This window comes from Rosa rugosa, chromosome 4 (genome assembly GCF_958449725.1).
Source record: "Rosa rugosa chromosome 4, drRosRugo1.1, whole genome shotgun sequence".
Classification (NCBI taxonomy): Eukaryota; Viridiplantae; Streptophyta; class Magnoliopsida; order Rosales; family Rosaceae; genus Rosa; species Rosa rugosa.
The window spans coordinates 14,663,455-14,680,648 of NC_084823.1; the positions used below are offsets into that span (position 1 = coordinate 14,663,455).

Below are 17,194 nucleotides of genomic sequence, written 5' to 3' on the forward strand. Positions count from 1 at the left end.
TCATTAGTTGACCAAATGAATATATATTAATTTTTATAAAAAATAACTAAACACAAACAAAATACTTAAATTAATTACCCCAAGTAACTCGAGAATAGGGAAGAACGGATTGGGTATTATTTTTATTTTTTATGTGTCAAATTACTTTTTAATTATAGACCTTCAATATATTATAATACTATAATTCTAGATATGAATGAAAATACTATTTTACCCTTGTTATTTTACTCACATGAGTCTCACATGGCCGCCACGTAGGCCTATTTAACGGAATAATGGACGGAGGTACCATAGGGGCTAACGGAGGAATAGTGCAGGTACCACTAGACTCTCTAAAAATTTATAGGTACTAAAAAGTGCATTTTGTGATAATTCGGGTACCATTTGAGGATTTTACCCTAAGATAATAGCATATCAGTTCACATTTCAGCAAGGCACAAGCGGCACATTTGATGCATTAATTCCAGTTTATAACTTTAACTCAGGCATAATATACAAAGGAGACTACTATCACTGGCTTGCCAACCACTGCCTAAACCCTTCCTTCACTTTTTTCCTCTAAGTATTCACATTTATGCATACCACCCAACAGAAGTAATTATAAGTATACATTGGAGCAGATTATACCCATATAAGTGTTGAAGCCTCCAAATGCTGCTGGAAATTTAAGCAGTGGTCTCAAGAAATGGATAATCAGTGTAACCAACAACTGGATCAGAAGTGTAGAAAGTACTTCTGTCATACTTGTTTAGGGGAGCATTAAGCTCAAATCTCTTTGGCAAATCTGGATTAGACAAGAACCAACGGCCGTAAGCAATAAGATCTGCACAAGCCTCAGCCACTACATTGTTCCCATCTTCCCTGTCAAAACCACCACCAGCAATGAAGGTCCCATTAAAAGCCTTTCTCATGGGTAGAAGACTGTCAGCACTTTCACTTTTCACTGCAGCTTCCTTCATTCTTGGCTCAATCACATGGCAGTACAGAATCCCATATTTGTTCAAGGATTGAACCATATAAAGGCCCAATGCTTCAGGGTTTGAATCCCCTGATTCCATATAGTCGGCAAATGGAGATAATCTAATTCCAACTTTATCTGCTCCTGTCTCATTAACAACTGCTTCAATGATTTCCAGAGCAAATCGGCAGCGATTCTCTAGAGATCCACCATATTGGTCTGTTCGATCATTCACTTGGTCTTTCATAAACTGATCAATAAGGTAACCGTTAGCTCCATGAATTTCAACCCCATCAAAGCCTATATCAGACAACGTACAAATGTTATTAGCTACTTAAGATTTTATGATTAGCAAAAGAGAGACTTTCTATAGGCAAAAGGCAAACCTTGTCAGAAAAACTTATTCTACTTTATTGAGTCTTTGAGATACTGTCTTTTGCTAAAATCCCTACTCTTAAGAGGGTCACATTTGGACACGAAGGAGTGATTTAGAGAACTAAAATCAAATCTGCAATTTGGAAGATACAACCATCTTTTTATTACACAAGAAAAGAGGTAGACTCCCTTTTTCCATTTTCAACTGCCAAAACTACTAAAATTATTTTTGATCCTCCGGATCAAGAATAACTCTGTTTTTGTTGAAGGATATTGACATTTAGTGTGCCTAGTCAAACTAGGATAAGTTCTATAGTTGTAATAGGAGAGGTTTCCTACTCCAAGTTAGATAAGGAATCCGTGTACTCTTAGATTATGCACTTTGTAATCCCTATATATAGGGCTCCTATTCTCTATAATGAAATACACTTCTCTCATCAATCTCTCTCAATACCAATATACTTAAACACGTTATCAGCACGAGCCCTAAACCACAAAAGCAAAAGCCAAAAACCCGAAAAGAAATCCCTATCACCGAAACTGCCGCAGCTCCTAGCCCGTGCTAGCCACCGCTGCAGCCCCTGCTGCCCCGCGCACCTCTGCAGCCCCTGCTGCCCCGCGCACCTCTGCAGCCCCTGCTGCCCCGCGCACACCTGCCCCCGCAGCCCCTACGCACACCTGCGTTCGCTGCTGCCTTGCCCGCACCGACTGCTGCCCCGCAACCGGCCTGCCTACTTCGCGCCCGTAGCTCCTGCACCCCCTGCTGCCCCTGCAGCACACCTGCAACTCGCTGCCACTGCAGCCCCTGCTACCACGCACCACTGCGCACCTTTACTCGACTTGCTTCGCTCCATCACGCCTGCATCGACACGCGCGTGATCCAAAACCAACAAGTAAGTACCCAAAAGAGTAAGTTTTAAAGTTCCTAATTTAAATATTTCTTCTTTTTCTCGGGGACTTGAAAACCTCCCTTCTTCTACATCCCACCTTTCTTATAACGTGGGTTCGATTTTGAGAAAGCGGAATCGTGGGGATTCGCGCTATAAACGAACTAAGAGCGTTCGTAAGACTTCGGACTAAGAGCGTCCGCAAGCATCGATTAACGACCTTATAAACATCATTGTTTCGGTCTAATCCAATTTTCTTGGAAATCGATTTCTTGGTAGCATAGCTCGGAAATCTAAATATTTAGTTGTCGTGGAAGTTTTAACTCCGAAACTAATATATTTCTTCTTCTTATTTCAGGATGTCAAAACTTGACTTTCCTATCCTTGACTCAACTGGCTCGGAATATCATAGTTGGGTCACGGATGTTGAGAACCATCTCACTTCAAAAGGGATCCTACCCGTAATTCAAGCACCAAATCCCGACCTCATATTTGAGCGTACGGCTACAAATAATGCCACCGCTCTCATCTTGATGAGACGCCACATGGATAAATCACTCCGATTGGAGTACATGGCAATCAAGGATGCTAGAGAATTATGGGTTGCGCTAGAAGAGCGTTTTGGTAATGTAAAGGATACCCTCCTCCCTGACTTGAAAGTTCAATGGAACAATTTACGATTTGCTGACTTCAAGTCTGTAGCTGAATATAATTCAGAAGTTCTTCGCCTCAAGACCATGTTGGGGTTCTGTGGACAACCTGTCACAGAGCAAGAACTAATTGAGAAAACTCTCTCCACCTTCCCCGTCGCAGCTATTTTGCTATCAAAGCAATACCGAACTGAATTCAATACTGGACGGCTCACGAGGTTTCATCAGCTAATTAATATTATGTCTGTAGCTGAAAAGCATGATAATATCCTCGTGAAAAATTATAATTCAAGGCCCATCGGAACTAAGAGCGTTCATGAGGCAAATTATAATAATGCACCCAAAAGAGGGCGCAAGGAGCGGAACCCTAAGAATCAGGGACACAACGGACGTTCTGGTCCATATAACCGCCCTACAAAGGAAGGTATTCGTCAGAATGAAGGACAATCACGTGGCAATACATGGCAACGTGGGAGAGGAGGCCGTGGGGCTCCAGGACGTGGAGGAGCCACCCAAGGCCGTGGGAATGGCGCCAACTCCTATAAGGGACGCCACCCAAGTGCAAACAATGCACCTCAATTAAAGGGAGGAAATCACAATGACATGTGTCATCGATGTGGATCTAGTGAGCATTGGTTCAAACAATGCAAAGCAAGCAAACAATTAGCTGCGCATTACAAGGCATTTAGAGACTTCAGAGAGCATGAAGCCAATTTTGCCGAAAATATACAAGAAGAAGATGGTGATGATGACAACGCCAATCTCACCATAGCGGACTTCAAATCTGACAAAGAATTGCACAAGGATGCTGCAGATTTTGATTAGTATAGTCCCTTATTTTTCCAAGAATTATGTAATGGCTATTATGCCTTAAATCAATAAAATGACTTATTGTATTAACTTTTTCCCTCTAGGCGTACTCAAGAGTACTTGTGATGTCTAGGCAAGGTTTGATCTGAGAGAACGGTTTTAAAAGTGAGCAACGCTCCACCAAAATCTCGCCTTACCTTACCTGGTCACAACTAAATTGAAATTACCGAACGGATTGAGTGACTACGATTTGTCTACGGTTTGATTTTTTTTATATTGGATTAGATTTTGGTCAAGAAACTTTGATGTAATCATTGGCTATTTTAATAAAGTTTTCGATTTGTTCCATACAATGTCTTGGACATATTTTTAATTCGAACTTTATTATTTTTCAGTATGTTTCCTGGAGAGCTAGAATGCCTCGTGGATAGTGCAACTACACATACTATCCTTCGAAATAGACAGCTATTTCTATGGATGACACCATCTCGATCTTCCGTGACTACGATGGCTGGATCATCTCGATTGATCCATGGTCGAGGACCAGCCCAATTTATGTTGCCAAATGGCACGAGTTTAAATGTCACCGAAGCTCTTTATGCTCCTAGGGCAGGAAGAACCCTATTAAGCTTCAAAGATATAAGAGCCAATGATTTTCATGTGGAAACACATCGTGAGAATGGACAAGAGTTCCTTTGCATCACCTCTAATGACTACGGACATAAACGAGTCTTAGAGAAACTTATGTGTCGCTCTAGTGGGTTGTACGCAACCACTATTCGAGTCATTGAATCCAACCATGTCATGAGAGATGATTTATGGGATTCTGACACATATAGGCTTTGGCACGACCGTTTGGGACACCCAGGTCGTGACATGATGATCCGTATATTAAAGACTTCACACGGACATCCCTTTTTCAGAACGAAAGGAAGTAAAACTCGAAATTTGGATCAAGGAGGAGCACCTGCGCCTCACGGCGCCTTCCCCCTTCAAGTCCGGCCACCACTAGCCGGCGCCGCCATCCCCCTGCGGCTCAAGGGTGGCTTTGACGCCCCCTCTGCTCCTCTGACTCGAATTTCTACTTCTCAAGTCCATTGTGACTTTATGGCTCAACCAAAATCCTCATTGGTTGTTTCTAAAGCCCATCATTCGTTCTGCAAAGCCTGCTCTTTAGCAAAGCTAGGATCGAGACCATCCTATGCAAAGGACACTAAAGAAAATATACCATTCTTGCAAAGAATCCAAGGTGATATTTGTGGACCTATTCAACCATCATGCGGACCATTTCGATATTTTATGGTATTGGTTGATGCATCGACACGCTGGTCACATGTCATGCTATTGTCCACAAGGAATGCTGCATTTGCTAAACTCCTCGCACAAATAATTAAGTTAAGGGCTCACCACCCTGATCATCCTATTAAGTCTATAAGATTAGACAATGCTGGAGAGTTTACATCAAAGACTTTTGATGATTATTGCATGTCCATTGGGATTGATGTTGAACATCTTGTTCCTCATGTTCACACCCAAAATGGTCTCGCAGAAGCCGCCATTAAACGACTACAAATGGTCGCTAGGGCATTGGTAATGCGCACCAATCTCCCTATTTCTGCTTGGGGCTATGCAATATTGCATGCAGCTGTGCTTATTCGTCTGAGGCCCACTGCCACTCAACCCTTCTCTGCGTCCCAGATGGTTACTGGGTATGAGCCTGATGTCTCACACTTACGCATATTTGGGTGTGCAGTTTATGTGCCAATTGCGCCTCCACAGCGCACCAAAATGGGTCCTCAAAGACGATTAGGCATTTATGTTGGATATGATTCTCCAACGATTATCCGCTACATAGAACCCTTGACAGGCGATCTCTTTACCGCTAGATTTGCGGATTGTCACTTCGATGAGACAGTCTTCCCATCGTTAGGGGGAGATAAGAACATCAATGTTCAACAGGAACGACAGGAATTGTCGTGGTCTGTCCCCACTCTGTCTCATCTTGATCCCCGAACCGCACAGTCCGAAATTGAAGTGCGGAGAATTCTCGATCTTCAGAACGTAGCAGAATCGATGCCTGATGCGTTTTCTGATATCGCTAAAGTGACGAGATCACACATACCTGCTGCAAACGTGCCTGCAAGGATTGATGTCCCTAAAAATAGAGGACATGACGCCAACTCAAGAATGCATGAGCATGGCGCCAACGTCCCATCTCTCAATGATGGTGACGTTATGGCTAGGCCCACGGCTTCCGCCAGGAAGCGCGGGAGGCCCATAGGTTCGATGGATTCTCGCCCAAGAAAGAAAGCGAGTTTGGCACAAAATAATCCATTAATCATCGATGTGAATAATCCATCTCATGAGAATATTCCGGATTATGGTTATGTCCAAGAGACATCATTGGGGGACGCTCCAATGTCAGAACCAACTCCAGAGAATAGAGAGATCTCCATAAATTACACTAGTGTACATGAGATGATGGATAGAAATTCTATGGCGATTGATGATGCATTTGCATATCATATTGCAAAAGGAATTATAGAATATGATGATATCGAACCTCGCTCTGTTGAAGAATGTCAACGAAGAGCAGATTGGCCTAAATGGAAAGATGCGATCCAGGTTGAATTGGATTCACTAACAAAGAGACAGGTATTTGGGCCTGTAACGCAGACACCCCCAAGTGTAAAGCCTGTTGGCCATAAATGGGTCTTTGTTAGAAAGCGTAATGAGAAAAATGAGGTGGTAAGATATAAAGCCCGCCTTGTGGCGCAAGGTTTCTCACAACGCCCTGGAATCGACTACGAGGAGACATATTCTCCCGTAATGGACGTTATAACGTTCCGCTACCTTGTCAGTTTGGTAGTTTCCGAAAAACTTGACATGCAGCTTATGGATGTGGTTACAGCATATCTCTATGGGGATCTAGATTCAGAGATATATATGAAGGTTCCAGATGGACTTCAATTACCCAAATCAAGTGGCTCTAAACCACGGAGCGCGTTTTCAATAAGGTTAAAACGCTCACTATATGGATTAAAACAATCCGGGTGGATGTGGTATAACCGTCTAAGTGACTACTTGATTGGGAAGGGATATATTAACAATGAAATATGCCCATGCGTGTTCATTAAAAGAACAAGTTCCGGATTTGCAATCGTAGCAGTTTATGTCGATGACATGAACCTAATTGGAACTCTAGATGAGTTGAAGGAAACTGCTAAATACTTGAAATCCGAATTTGAGATGAAAGATCTTGGGAAAACACGGTTTTGTCTCGGTTTAGAACTCGAGCACCGTAGTGATGGGATTTTGATCCATCAGTCTGCATATACTCAGAAGGTCCTAAGGCGCTTTAATGAAGATAAAGCGAAGCCTGCGAGTACTCCCATGATCGGCCGTAGTCTTGAGCCCGAAAAAGATCCGTTTCGTCCAAGGGATGAGGACGAAGAACCATTAGAGGCCGAAGTGCCCTATTTGAGTGCAATAGGCGCATTATTGTACTTAGCTCAATGCACAAGACCGGATATCTCATTCGCAGTGAACTTGTTAGCTCGACATAGCTCTGCGCCAACACGCCGCCATTGGATTGGTGTAAAGACCATCTTTCGATACCTAAGAGGTACGATTGATATGGGCCTATTCTATCCCTACAGAGAGAAAAGGAATGACGGAAAGTTGGGATCGGACCCCAAAAGGCAAAACGCCCCCGTCCATGGAATGGCCGCCGGCCATGTTGCCGCCGCCGGCGCCGCCGCCGCTCATGGTGGCCGGCGTCCTCCTATCTCCCTCCATCAAAACGACAATGATGTCTTGATGGGTTTTGCTGATGCAGGGTACCTCTCTGACCCTCACAAAGGTCGCTCCCAAACAGGTTATGTCTTTACCATGGGAAGCACTGCGATATCTTGGAGGTCTACGAAACAGACCCTTGTTGCTACTTCCTCAAATCATGCAGAGATTATTGCTCTACATGAAGCTGTACGTGAATGTGTATGGCTAAGGTCTGTAATTCGACACATTCAAGGAAGTTGTGGTTTGAAGTCTACCACAGATGAACCTACATGCATTTATGAGGATAATGCAGCTTGTATTGAACAAATGAAGTTAGGTTTCATCAAGGGCGACAACACCAAGCATATATCGCCTAAGTTCTTTTATAATCAGCAACAACAATCACTTCTAAAGATTGAAGTGAATCAAATCCGATCAGAGGATAATGTAGCGGACTTATTCACTAAGTCGTTACCTAAATCCACCTTCGAGAAACATGTGAAGAGTATCGGATTAAGAATGTTATCCGAACTCCCATGATTGTAGCAATCAGGGGGAGATTTCGACATCAGGGGGAGTTACTCAGTCTCGAAGGATCAAGGACGTGTTGCACTCTTTTCTCCTCCTCGAGTTCATTTTTATCCCACAGGGTTTTTTCACTTGAGCAAGGTTTTTAACGAGGCAACGGATGAAGCGTCACCACCAAGTTTGAGCGGCACAAGGGGGAGTGTTGAAGGATATTGACATTTAGTGTGCCTAGTCAAACTAGGATAAGTTCTATAGTTGTAATAGGAGAGGTTTCCTACTCCAAGTTAGATAAGGAATCCGTGTACTCTTAGATTATGCACTTTGTAATCCCTATATATAGGGCTCCTATTCTCTATAATGAAATACACTTCTCTCATCAATCTCTCTCAATACCAATATACTTAAACAGTTTTTTTTTTTTTTTGGGGAGTCTAATTCACTTCATGCCATCATGTGTTTATGTAGTTTCTGCCTATATCAATTAAACCTCATAGAATATGTATGGAACTAATCTGCATGTATCTAGCTATTTGAGTAAGTCTATTCCCTTTTACTACACTTGATCAGTTAATCAAAGTATATTTTGCCTGAGCTCAAAATCAAATTTCCAAGTTTTATTTCATAATCAAGTTGAAGGAAAATTACCAGCTTCGATTGCATTCCGTGCAGCAAGTCTAAAGTCATTGACAATTTGTGGGATTTCATCTGTCCTTAATTGCCTTGGAGGAGTGAATTCAGCAACATCAACACCGTCAGATAGTACTTGAGGGGTTAGTGGCTTGTCAGTACAAGAAATTGGAGCTTGACCATTTGGTTGAAAAACTGAAAGTATAAGAGATAAGAATCTCAATCTGAACACAAGAGACTTTGTTTGAGGATTATCAAATCCACTAATGAGTGATCAATAGCCAGCCATAATAGCAGAAGCATCACCAATATTGATGAAGATGATGACAAAAAGTACTATTACTTGCCATCAAGCTAACTAAATTATGCATGGTTCAGCAATCAGCATATCATGGTTCTGTTTATCAACACCAACCTCGGATCTTGGCAAGTCATAAATGCATGTATGGCAGATTGAGCAACACTATCAACAGTCAAATCCATTCACTTCTACACTTGCGCTGAATTCTGAGCTATTTTATATATCAAACTTCTTTCATTGCAACAGAGTTTTTTCTGAAAATGCTTTTCATGATAAATTAAAGAACCTGATGCGCCAATGCTCTAATTTTCGATCACTTATGTTCACAATTGTTTCTATGATGAAACTATGAAAGTGAAGTGATAAATGTCTGTGTGAAGAACGCACCACTATTTGAAACTCTTCCAGCATGCCAGATCTGACAGAAGAATACACCACCTTTAGCATGAACTGCATCAACTATGGGTTTCCATGCTTCAACTTGTTCCTTTGACCATAAACCAGGCATATCCGCAAACCTTCGCATGTGAAAAACACTAAACACTCAAGGGGATGTTTGTCATTAGATATGAAATCATCAATGAAACTAGAAAGCCACCCTAACTAAATTTACCCTTGAGCTGTGTTAGAAACTCCACTGGCTTCAGCTATTAAAAGACCCCCATTGGTTGTTCGCTGAGAGTAATATAAGATGGCATGCGGTTGAGGAAGATTGTTGTATGATCTCCGTCTAGTCAAGGGTGCCAAAACAACTCTGGAGAAGAGAAAGCAACTATATGATTTATAAGTACGAGCATCTTATGAACATTCTAGGTAGGGTACTGAAGCAGTATACACCTATGTGGCCCGTTGTAGGTTTCAAAGGAAAATGTTATTATTAGCCTTCATGCCCCTAATCCTTTGGAATCTTGCTTAGCAAGAAAATTTTAAGAAGTGTAACCACACAGTAAAGAAGTTATTAAACAATTGAGACTGAAAATTAAGACACAACGTTTACTAGTTGATAAATCACATCTAATATCAAAATATTCACAATCCCTGGAGAGATAGTTCACTAATAAACCGAGGGATCAGTAACCCACTCATTCACATCTAGATCATCAATGTTTGGAATCCATATTATGCAAGGAGACATTGCTTTTGCTAATTCTAATTGAAGGGTGATATAAAATTGGTCTATTTCCGGCATCATATCCCTTCATGAACTCAAGGTTCGTACAAGGGAAGTACTGATTCAGGTGTGTATATCCTTCATGTGATTCAAACCCCATGAACGTATCGTCCAGGTCAAGGGAAAATCAACGATGTATTAGTCCTAGCTAGGCAACATTTATGCAGATCTTGCATTTACGTTTTGGTGCTTCTTGATGATGCTAATGTCTGTTCTTTCCAAATTATATTATTTTGATACCTTCATAATATTTGTGTCAAATCTTATTTAAAAAGATGTAGTTGCACCACCAGCCCCGGTTTTGAAAAATCCCAAATGCATAGGAATTCTTATGAGCAAGAAGGCTAGACACCCGACTATTAAACGGACTCGGTACACCCAAACTTGTAAAGAATGCAGCATTTTGATACTATAAGAGGCTTTTTCCAAGAAAAGTACACAGACCACATAGCATGCAGAAGTAAAAGCATCAAATACCAAATTATCTGGCAATGCATAGAGAGCAATATAAACTGTATTACTATGCTTCACACTAAATTTGAAAAAAACAGAAGCAGGAACACCTTCATTTTTCTTGTTAGCCAACTGGGACATAACAAACGCCTATTACTATGTGGAGAAGAACCACTTTAAATCAGACCACAAGGCCCCTGCTATATAGAAAATAAACTAAAACTATGTTCTTGGGCTCTTAGCCATCTTGATCGATGAAATTATATAATACTGAAGCAAAGATTAGGCAAGTACCGATGAGAGAGATTGAACTTTCCCAGTTTGTAAGGAGTGAGGAGAGGAATGGTGGGAGCTTGAGCAGACATACTAGAGCTATAGCTACTATCTTCTGGGTTGTGTTTTTTGATGGTATTGCAGCAGATGAGAATGGAAGAAGAAACAAAACACCTGGGCAGGAACAAAAAAAAAAAAAGGAAGATGCTGTGGGTTGATGGAGAGGCTAATTTTCTTTTTAGAATAAATGGAGTGATTGACTGAGACCTTTGATAATGGAGCGGGCACCTTAGTAGACTTAAGAAAGAGTGTTGGCATACGTTAACTTATTGTAATCTCTTTCAGAGAAAAGAATCTCGTAACTGATCTGAAAAATGAGCAACTATCTTATACTTCTGACCATATCATTGAACATTTGCATCAAGAATCCACTATCACAAAATAATTACATGATCTAGCTTCTGCTGAAGAAATTTTTTGGCTTCAAAGAGCAAGATCAAAATGGATTAATCTTGGAGACAAATAATTCTTACTTCCAAACTCAGGCCCTTGGCAAAAAAAAAAAAAAAGATTACCACCTGAAAGATGACCAGGGGTTGATTGATCAAATTGTTTTCCTTTTTAGATTTAAAAGATTTAGATTTGTTATAGAAAATAATGGTGAGTAAAGCATGACATGATAGGATGACATGATAGGAATCATAGGATGGAATAAGTTATTGACTTAGTAGACTCAAGTGGGTCCCATGATTGGTGGTTGCCAGTGGTGGCGGCACGGCAGAAAATTCGCCGGGTCTTCAATTCGTATTCGAACTTCAATTTCGACTCTTTTCTTCATTTCTTTCTCAACCTCTATATTCCGTACTCGAAATTAATATATCTCCCTCTTGTCATGACATCATACAAAACAAGAAATTAAATTAGTTTAAGTTATTTTCATTGTTTTAGAACATACAATAATGACAAACTGAAGGAAGGAATTGCATCTCAGTCATAGTTTTTTTTTTGATAAAAGGATAGCTTCATTAACTAAAGGCCAGAAGGCACATACATCAAATGCTGTCTCATACCTAAAATCTAGATGGCACAAGCCGCCAAGCAAAAGACAAGTACCTTCACTGTTAACACATATGCTCACTTGTGGAGCCTAGAATACAGAAAATCAAATTCTCACTACTAACCCCCTTTGAAAAGAAAACCTAGTCGTCTAGAGACCTCAATTGGTGTACAACTAAGTAGACTGAGAAGAAAGTAATGATGAACCCAATTTCCAGTAGTAGGCAAAGGAACCAGGAAAGCCTAAAGCTTTCCTTTGCCCTTATCTCTAGGGCTAGAGCCTGAAGCACCGGCGGCAGGGTAGGTGAGTCTCAGAGGGGCTGCTCCGGCCTTCTTCCCAGAGCGTTGGCTCTTATTCCTGCTGCCCAGTGGCCTACCCATCTTCTTCTTGAGAGTGACAAGAGGGAAATCATGGTCGTCGCCAACCAGACCCAAAGCATCAGCCTGCAAAGTTGGAATTTTACCACCCATAATGGTCTTGAACTTCTTCGGAGAGGGATCACAACCTCCATTCCTATCCCTTTTCTTTGAAGCCACAACATCTTGTTGCATATCCTGCACCAAGGTTGCAGCTTCACTGGTACCAGAACTATTTGCCCCATTATGGGCCTAAAAAGAACTCAAGGGCTGCTCCAAAGCATGCTCCGTCCCCGAAGTGATATGCATCTCAGTCATAGTTAGTAAAAAACGGGACGTGTAAAGTACGCGAAAAATACATATGTGTATTATTCGGACATTTTATCAAATAGTTCGTTGAAAAATTCGGCAAAATATTTTTAATTAATTAAATAATTAATTTTAATTAAAAATATTAATTTATATTCATATTTGTTCAATAATATGTATAAAATACAGAAAAAAACGTAAAAATCTTGTATAGTATGTGTATAATATTGGCTTCAAAATACGACAAATTTAACGAGTCCCTTTCAAAAATATGAAGTACGGAAGTATTTTTGAAAAAAACGTAAGTACATATTTTATTCGCGTATAATACAAAAAATTACTAACTAGGATCTCAATACATACAATCTTCCTCTTTCTTTCCCTCTTTGATTTGAGAATAATTAAGGCATCAATTTCCCATTCGAAACTAAAGTCAAAATATCAGACGTGAAAATTAAAGTCAAAATATCAGACGTGAAAATTAATATGCTTGTAAAGAAAAAACAAAAAATTTGAGGAAATTATCGATATTTGATATTTTAATTGGTTTAATAAGCACATAAATGAAAAGAAAGAGTAACATTAGAATCACACATGAAACTTATCAAAATTAGCAAATATTGAATCAATATAAATCATACCTCATTCATCCAAGCAGTTAACACATGCAATCGATACTAAAGTTGCAATAAATTGCCAGGAGAACAGAACTCAACTCTCTGAACGGTTACAAAATTAATAAATAGAAGCTTACAATAACCATCTGATGATTTGTATAGGTGCCATGCCGTTGCAAATATATCCAATTTCTTAACTGCAGCAAGCTGGAGGAAGAATCAGAGTCCAATCAGGACAGAAACCTATTTCTGGACTTCAAGTTTGAGGAATTGACATGTGATAGGTGATGGAAACGCCAGGAGTACAAATACCACTTAAGAATTCATACAGAGAAATCAAACTTTTCCAGATTGGCTATCACCAGAAATTACTCGAAAGTATATAGAAACAGCCAACTCAATGCCACCAAAGGCACTATACTTGTATTGTCAGCAATTTCTAGGGGCTTTTGCTCCTCGGAAATTCCCTCTTTTGATTCCTTTCAGGGAATCTAATGAGTCCGATCATTCTAATATTTCCCCTTCCTCTATATCATCATCTGATAATAAGAAATCCCTGATACCTGAAAGATTTCTTTCTATCCCTTCACCATCCAAATCAAGAAAATCATCAGGATTAATTTCAGCAATAAGATCTGAATACGAGTCTATTAAGCCTTGATCAAAATCAAACTCCATGTCTTCAAAAAGGCCTTGTTCCTTATCCTTGGAGCTGGAATGTGAACCATTTTCTGCTGCTAGTGTTGCAGACAAAGATCTATCTGATGCATTATTTATCCCTTTCTCACACCTGCTGTTGTTGGAAATATGAGGCAGGGAAACTGAAGTCTCATGTCCCTTTAGATCTAACACCTTAGGGCAGCTGTTGTCCTCTTCTATTTCCTCCTCCCTAAAGGGTACACCTCCTGCACCTGGGTCATTACTTCCATAATTCTGAAGCTCTTGTTTGTGAACATTACGAGTGACATCTTTAACGACTTCAAAATCAATACTGTGTGAAGGAAGAAAAACATAGATGACAGGGTATTCCAAAATATCCAGGTTGGCTAATTGCTGCCTGATTGGAACTCTTAAATCTAACTCACGAAAAGGTGACCTGGTGCCCTGTAATCACAGCCAAAGACAAAAATTAAAAGAACTGTTTAGTAGGCGACATTTTTAATATACATAATATAGATATTATCAAAGTAGGTAATTAAGCTTAAAATACAGCTCCAGTATGACCCAAAGAACACAGATTTTCACCATATCCCAACCTTACTATCTCTATATACCTTCACCTAAAAACATACCCATCCATAGCATACAATTAGTATTATAAATGTGTACACATATATCTCCTACAAGGGAAAGAGTATCCAAGAAAACCCAGATCATTGCAAGTCTAGCAAGAAGCAGTTGGGCAAAGCTCACATAAACCTAAGAGATCCAGAATTGATAGAGAGATGAAGCACCATAGCAAAAGCAGACATAAGGACACATATATATATATATCAGTCATGAGCCAGGGCTTGTACAAGAATGCAGTAATTTAAACCCAAGTTATAATTGCGCTAGCACTAATGACATTAATGCAGGGTATTGGCCAGAATAAACAGTGATTGATTATCCTTAACCTGCCTGAGAGTCCAGCAAGGAACTATTATCAGGTTTCAACCTGACTTTCTAGATGTTCACAGCGAACTATTAAACATCAACCAGAAACAAAAGGACAAACCTTTGGGCGTTTACGAATAAAAAGCTTGAGACAATCCAGCTGCTCTATACAGAATTGCCTCAGCTTATGATTCCATGGGCCAGGCTGTAAATGGTCTTCAAGAACAGAGGATAGGTTCATGTTTTCATTTACTCTATAACAACATAAAAACACGCATCAGTTGTCAAACTATATTACCGAAAACTCGACAAACAACCAGACATGGAGAGAAGCAGGCTCACCCATGGTCAATTAGAACAACATCTGTAGAATGAAACCGCCACTCAATGGTCCATGTGATGCATTTCTTCCTGCAGCAGACAACACAAAACATAAATAACTACTTTCGCAATCATTCAAGTAAAACGTATTGCTAATAACACGAAACAGTTGAAGGGCATCGAAATTAAACCTTGTGTCATATCGGGTCTGATTTTTGTCCCTCTTTGACATACCAGTAGGCAAAAACAAGAGTTTGGTTCTGCGACTGAAAGCAGCACCGCGTAGGCTCTTAAGATGAAAGGGCAGCCTAAAACTATTGTATCTGCACAACTTATTCCTCAATCTCTGAGCAGAATCAGCAACCCTCTTCACTTCCTCAAGCAGATTGTAGTCTACAACATACAAGGATTTAGACAAGGAAGGAGATATTAAGAAAACAAAAAGATTGAGAATTTGAGATAAAGGGTACCAGAAAGGAGGAGATTATCGTCCATCTGAGAGATGGTTACGAAGTGGGTTTGGCTTCTCTTGCCCGTACAAGAGGTACGAATCTTGTGGGCTTTAACGCAGGGGAGGCTGCAGGAGCGTATGGAGCAACCGGGACATTTGTACTTGGATTCTTTGGCTTTGCACTCTTCGCATAACATTGCCTTTGTCTTTGCTTCTCCTCCGTCCTCCTCCATTTTCTGATCACGAGCAGAGAGAGAGAGGGCAGCTGCCGCACCGCTAAACCAGACCAGAGAGTTTCTGGAAGGCAGGGTTTGGGATTTCGGCGGGCAAGGGCTACTATATTTGGGCCGGGCTTTTTTTTTTTTTTTTTTTTTTTAAAGGTTCTTTTTTCTTTTTTACAAAAGAAAGTCTCTTTTTTCTTCAAAAAAAAAAAGAAAGTCTCTCTTTTTTTTTTTTTTTTTTGGTGAGATGTACAAAAGAAAGTCAGATGCCAACATAATTTTGGAAAATGTGTTTCATCATTTCTGTCCAATACAAGTATGTTTTTATATATGTGTTTGTGTTTTACTCTTATTATAATGTTGAAGTAATAATTACAGCTTTGTTTAAGGAAATATCTCTTTTATGTGTTTGGCCCAAACTCTAGGTTACTGATAATAGGGTTAAATTAGAAGGATCTAGATTCCTATTCAATGTACGATTACTTTCCTTGTACGATTGAGATTCTATGCATTGTAATCCTCTATATAAAGAGACCCCTATTATCAATGACAATACACAGCAAATTACTCTCAATTTCAATTTCTCTACAACACGTTATCAGCACGAGCCCTAACCCTAGCTTTAGAAACCAAAACCCCAGAAATTGATCAAGCTCCACCAGATTTTCCTTGCCTGCGCTACTACTGCCCTCGCAGCCCCCGCGTCGCAACTCAACACTAACCCTACCAGGTTAGCCTCGCTGCCCCTGTAGCCCCCGCAAGCCCTGCTTGCCTTCTACCTTCGCGCGCGCTCGCCTGCCCTCGCGACCGCAACTCACCAGCGGCCTCGCGACATCTCCACAGCATCCCCGCAACTGTCCTCGTGGCCTCGCGACATCCCCACAGCAGTCGCATCCCCGCAGCGGTCCCGTAACTGTACCCGCGACCTCGCGACATCCCCGCAGAAGTCGCTTCCCCGCAGTGGCCCCGCAACAGTCCTCGCGGCATCTCCGTAGCGTCCTCGCGACATCCTCGCAGCGACCCTGCAGTATCACTGCACAGCCCAACCAACATCTTTTCCGGTCAAGAATTCCGGCATCTTTTCAAGGTAAACTTTTCTAAAAGTTCCCGTTTTTGAAGTTTTTCAATTTCTCTTCTTTTCTCGGGGACTTTCAACCTCCCTTCTTCTACCCCCCTTTCTTCTTCATAGGGGAGACCAAAAGCCGAACTGTGGGGGTTCGTGCTCACTCCAAGCTTGGAGCTTGTAGAGTCCTCCAAACTTAAGAGTTTGTTGAGAAGAAAACGATCGACCACACACATCATTGTTTCGATCTAATCCAACCCCTCTTGGAATCGAATTTCTTGGAAGCGACTACGCTCGGAAATTCCTAATTTCTTGGAAGCGACTACGCTAGGAAATTCCTAATTTCTTAGAAGCGACTACGCTCAGAAATTTTATATGTTTTCGTGGTAGCCT

At 40.8% G+C, this 17,194-nt stretch overlaps 2 protein-coding genes across 3 annotated transcripts; both read right to left on the reverse strand.

Annotated features, from left to right (window-relative positions):
- Positions 1 to 399: 399 nt before the first annotated feature.
- On the reverse strand, positions 400 to 11,356 carry LOC133743480 (12-oxophytodienoate reductase 1-like). Of its 2 annotated transcripts, none has more exons than XM_062171432.1 (5): positions 10,832 to 11,356; positions 9,527 to 9,685; positions 9,301 to 9,431; positions 8,631 to 8,807; positions 400 to 1,258 (listed from the first exon to the last, which is right to left on the reverse strand). In XM_062171432.1, the coding sequence occupies exons 1-5, from the start codon at positions 10,900 to 10,902 to the stop codon at positions 666 to 668; spliced, it is 1,131 nt and encodes a 376-aa protein (XP_062027416.1). In that variant the 5' UTR covers positions 10,903 to 11,356; the 3' UTR covers positions 400 to 665. The 2 variants fall into 2 exon arrangements, with proteins under 2 accessions (XP_062027416.1, XP_062027417.1); XM_062171433.1 differs by having other exon boundaries at positions 9,527 to 9,667; positions 10,832 to 11,353.
- Positions 11,357 to 13,114: 1,758 nt separating this feature from the next.
- Positions 13,115 to 15,820, reverse strand: LOC133743479 (uncharacterized). Its single transcript, XM_062171431.1, has 5 exons — positions 15,537 to 15,820; positions 15,258 to 15,459; positions 15,088 to 15,156; positions 14,867 to 14,999; positions 13,115 to 14,253 (listed from the first exon to the last, which is right to left on the reverse strand). Exons 1-5 carry the CDS (start codon positions 15,748 to 15,750, stop codon positions 13,654 to 13,656), a joined length of 1,218 nt encoding a protein of 405 aa, XP_062027415.1. The 5' UTR covers positions 15,751 to 15,820; the 3' UTR covers positions 13,115 to 13,653.
- Between the last annotated feature and the right edge of the window lie 1,374 nt (positions 15,821 to 17,194).

What these genes read in the sequence shown, in the direction of transcription:
- LOC133743480 (XM_062171432.1), bottom strand. Translation starts at nt 10,902, where the DNA reads ATGTCTGCTCAAGCTCCCACCATTCCTCTCCTCACTCCTTACAAACTG. An exon ending in AAGTTCAATCTCTCTCATCG is followed by an intron (nt 9,686 to 10,831) that starts GTACTTGCCTAA and finishes TAAATCATATAG; the next exon opens with TTGCTTTCTCTTCTCCAGAG. An exon ending in TGGAAGAGTTTCAAATAGTG is followed by an intron (nt 8,808 to 9,300) that starts GTGCGTTCTTCA and finishes TTATACTTTCAG; the next exon opens with TTTTTCAACCAAATGGTCAA.
- LOC133743479 (XM_062171431.1), bottom strand. Translation starts at nt 15,750, where the DNA reads ATGGAGGAGGACGGAGGAGAAGCAAAGACAAAGGCAATGTTATGCGAA. An exon ending in CAGACCCGATATGACACAAG is followed by an intron (nt 15,157 to 15,257) that starts GTTTAATTTCGA and finishes TGTCTGCTGCAG; the next exon opens with GAAGAAATGCATCACATGGA. An exon ending in GTTGTTCTAATTGACCATGG is followed by an intron (nt 15,000 to 15,087) that starts GTGAGCCTGCTT and finishes ATGTTGTTATAG; the next exon opens with AGTAAATGAAAACATGAACC.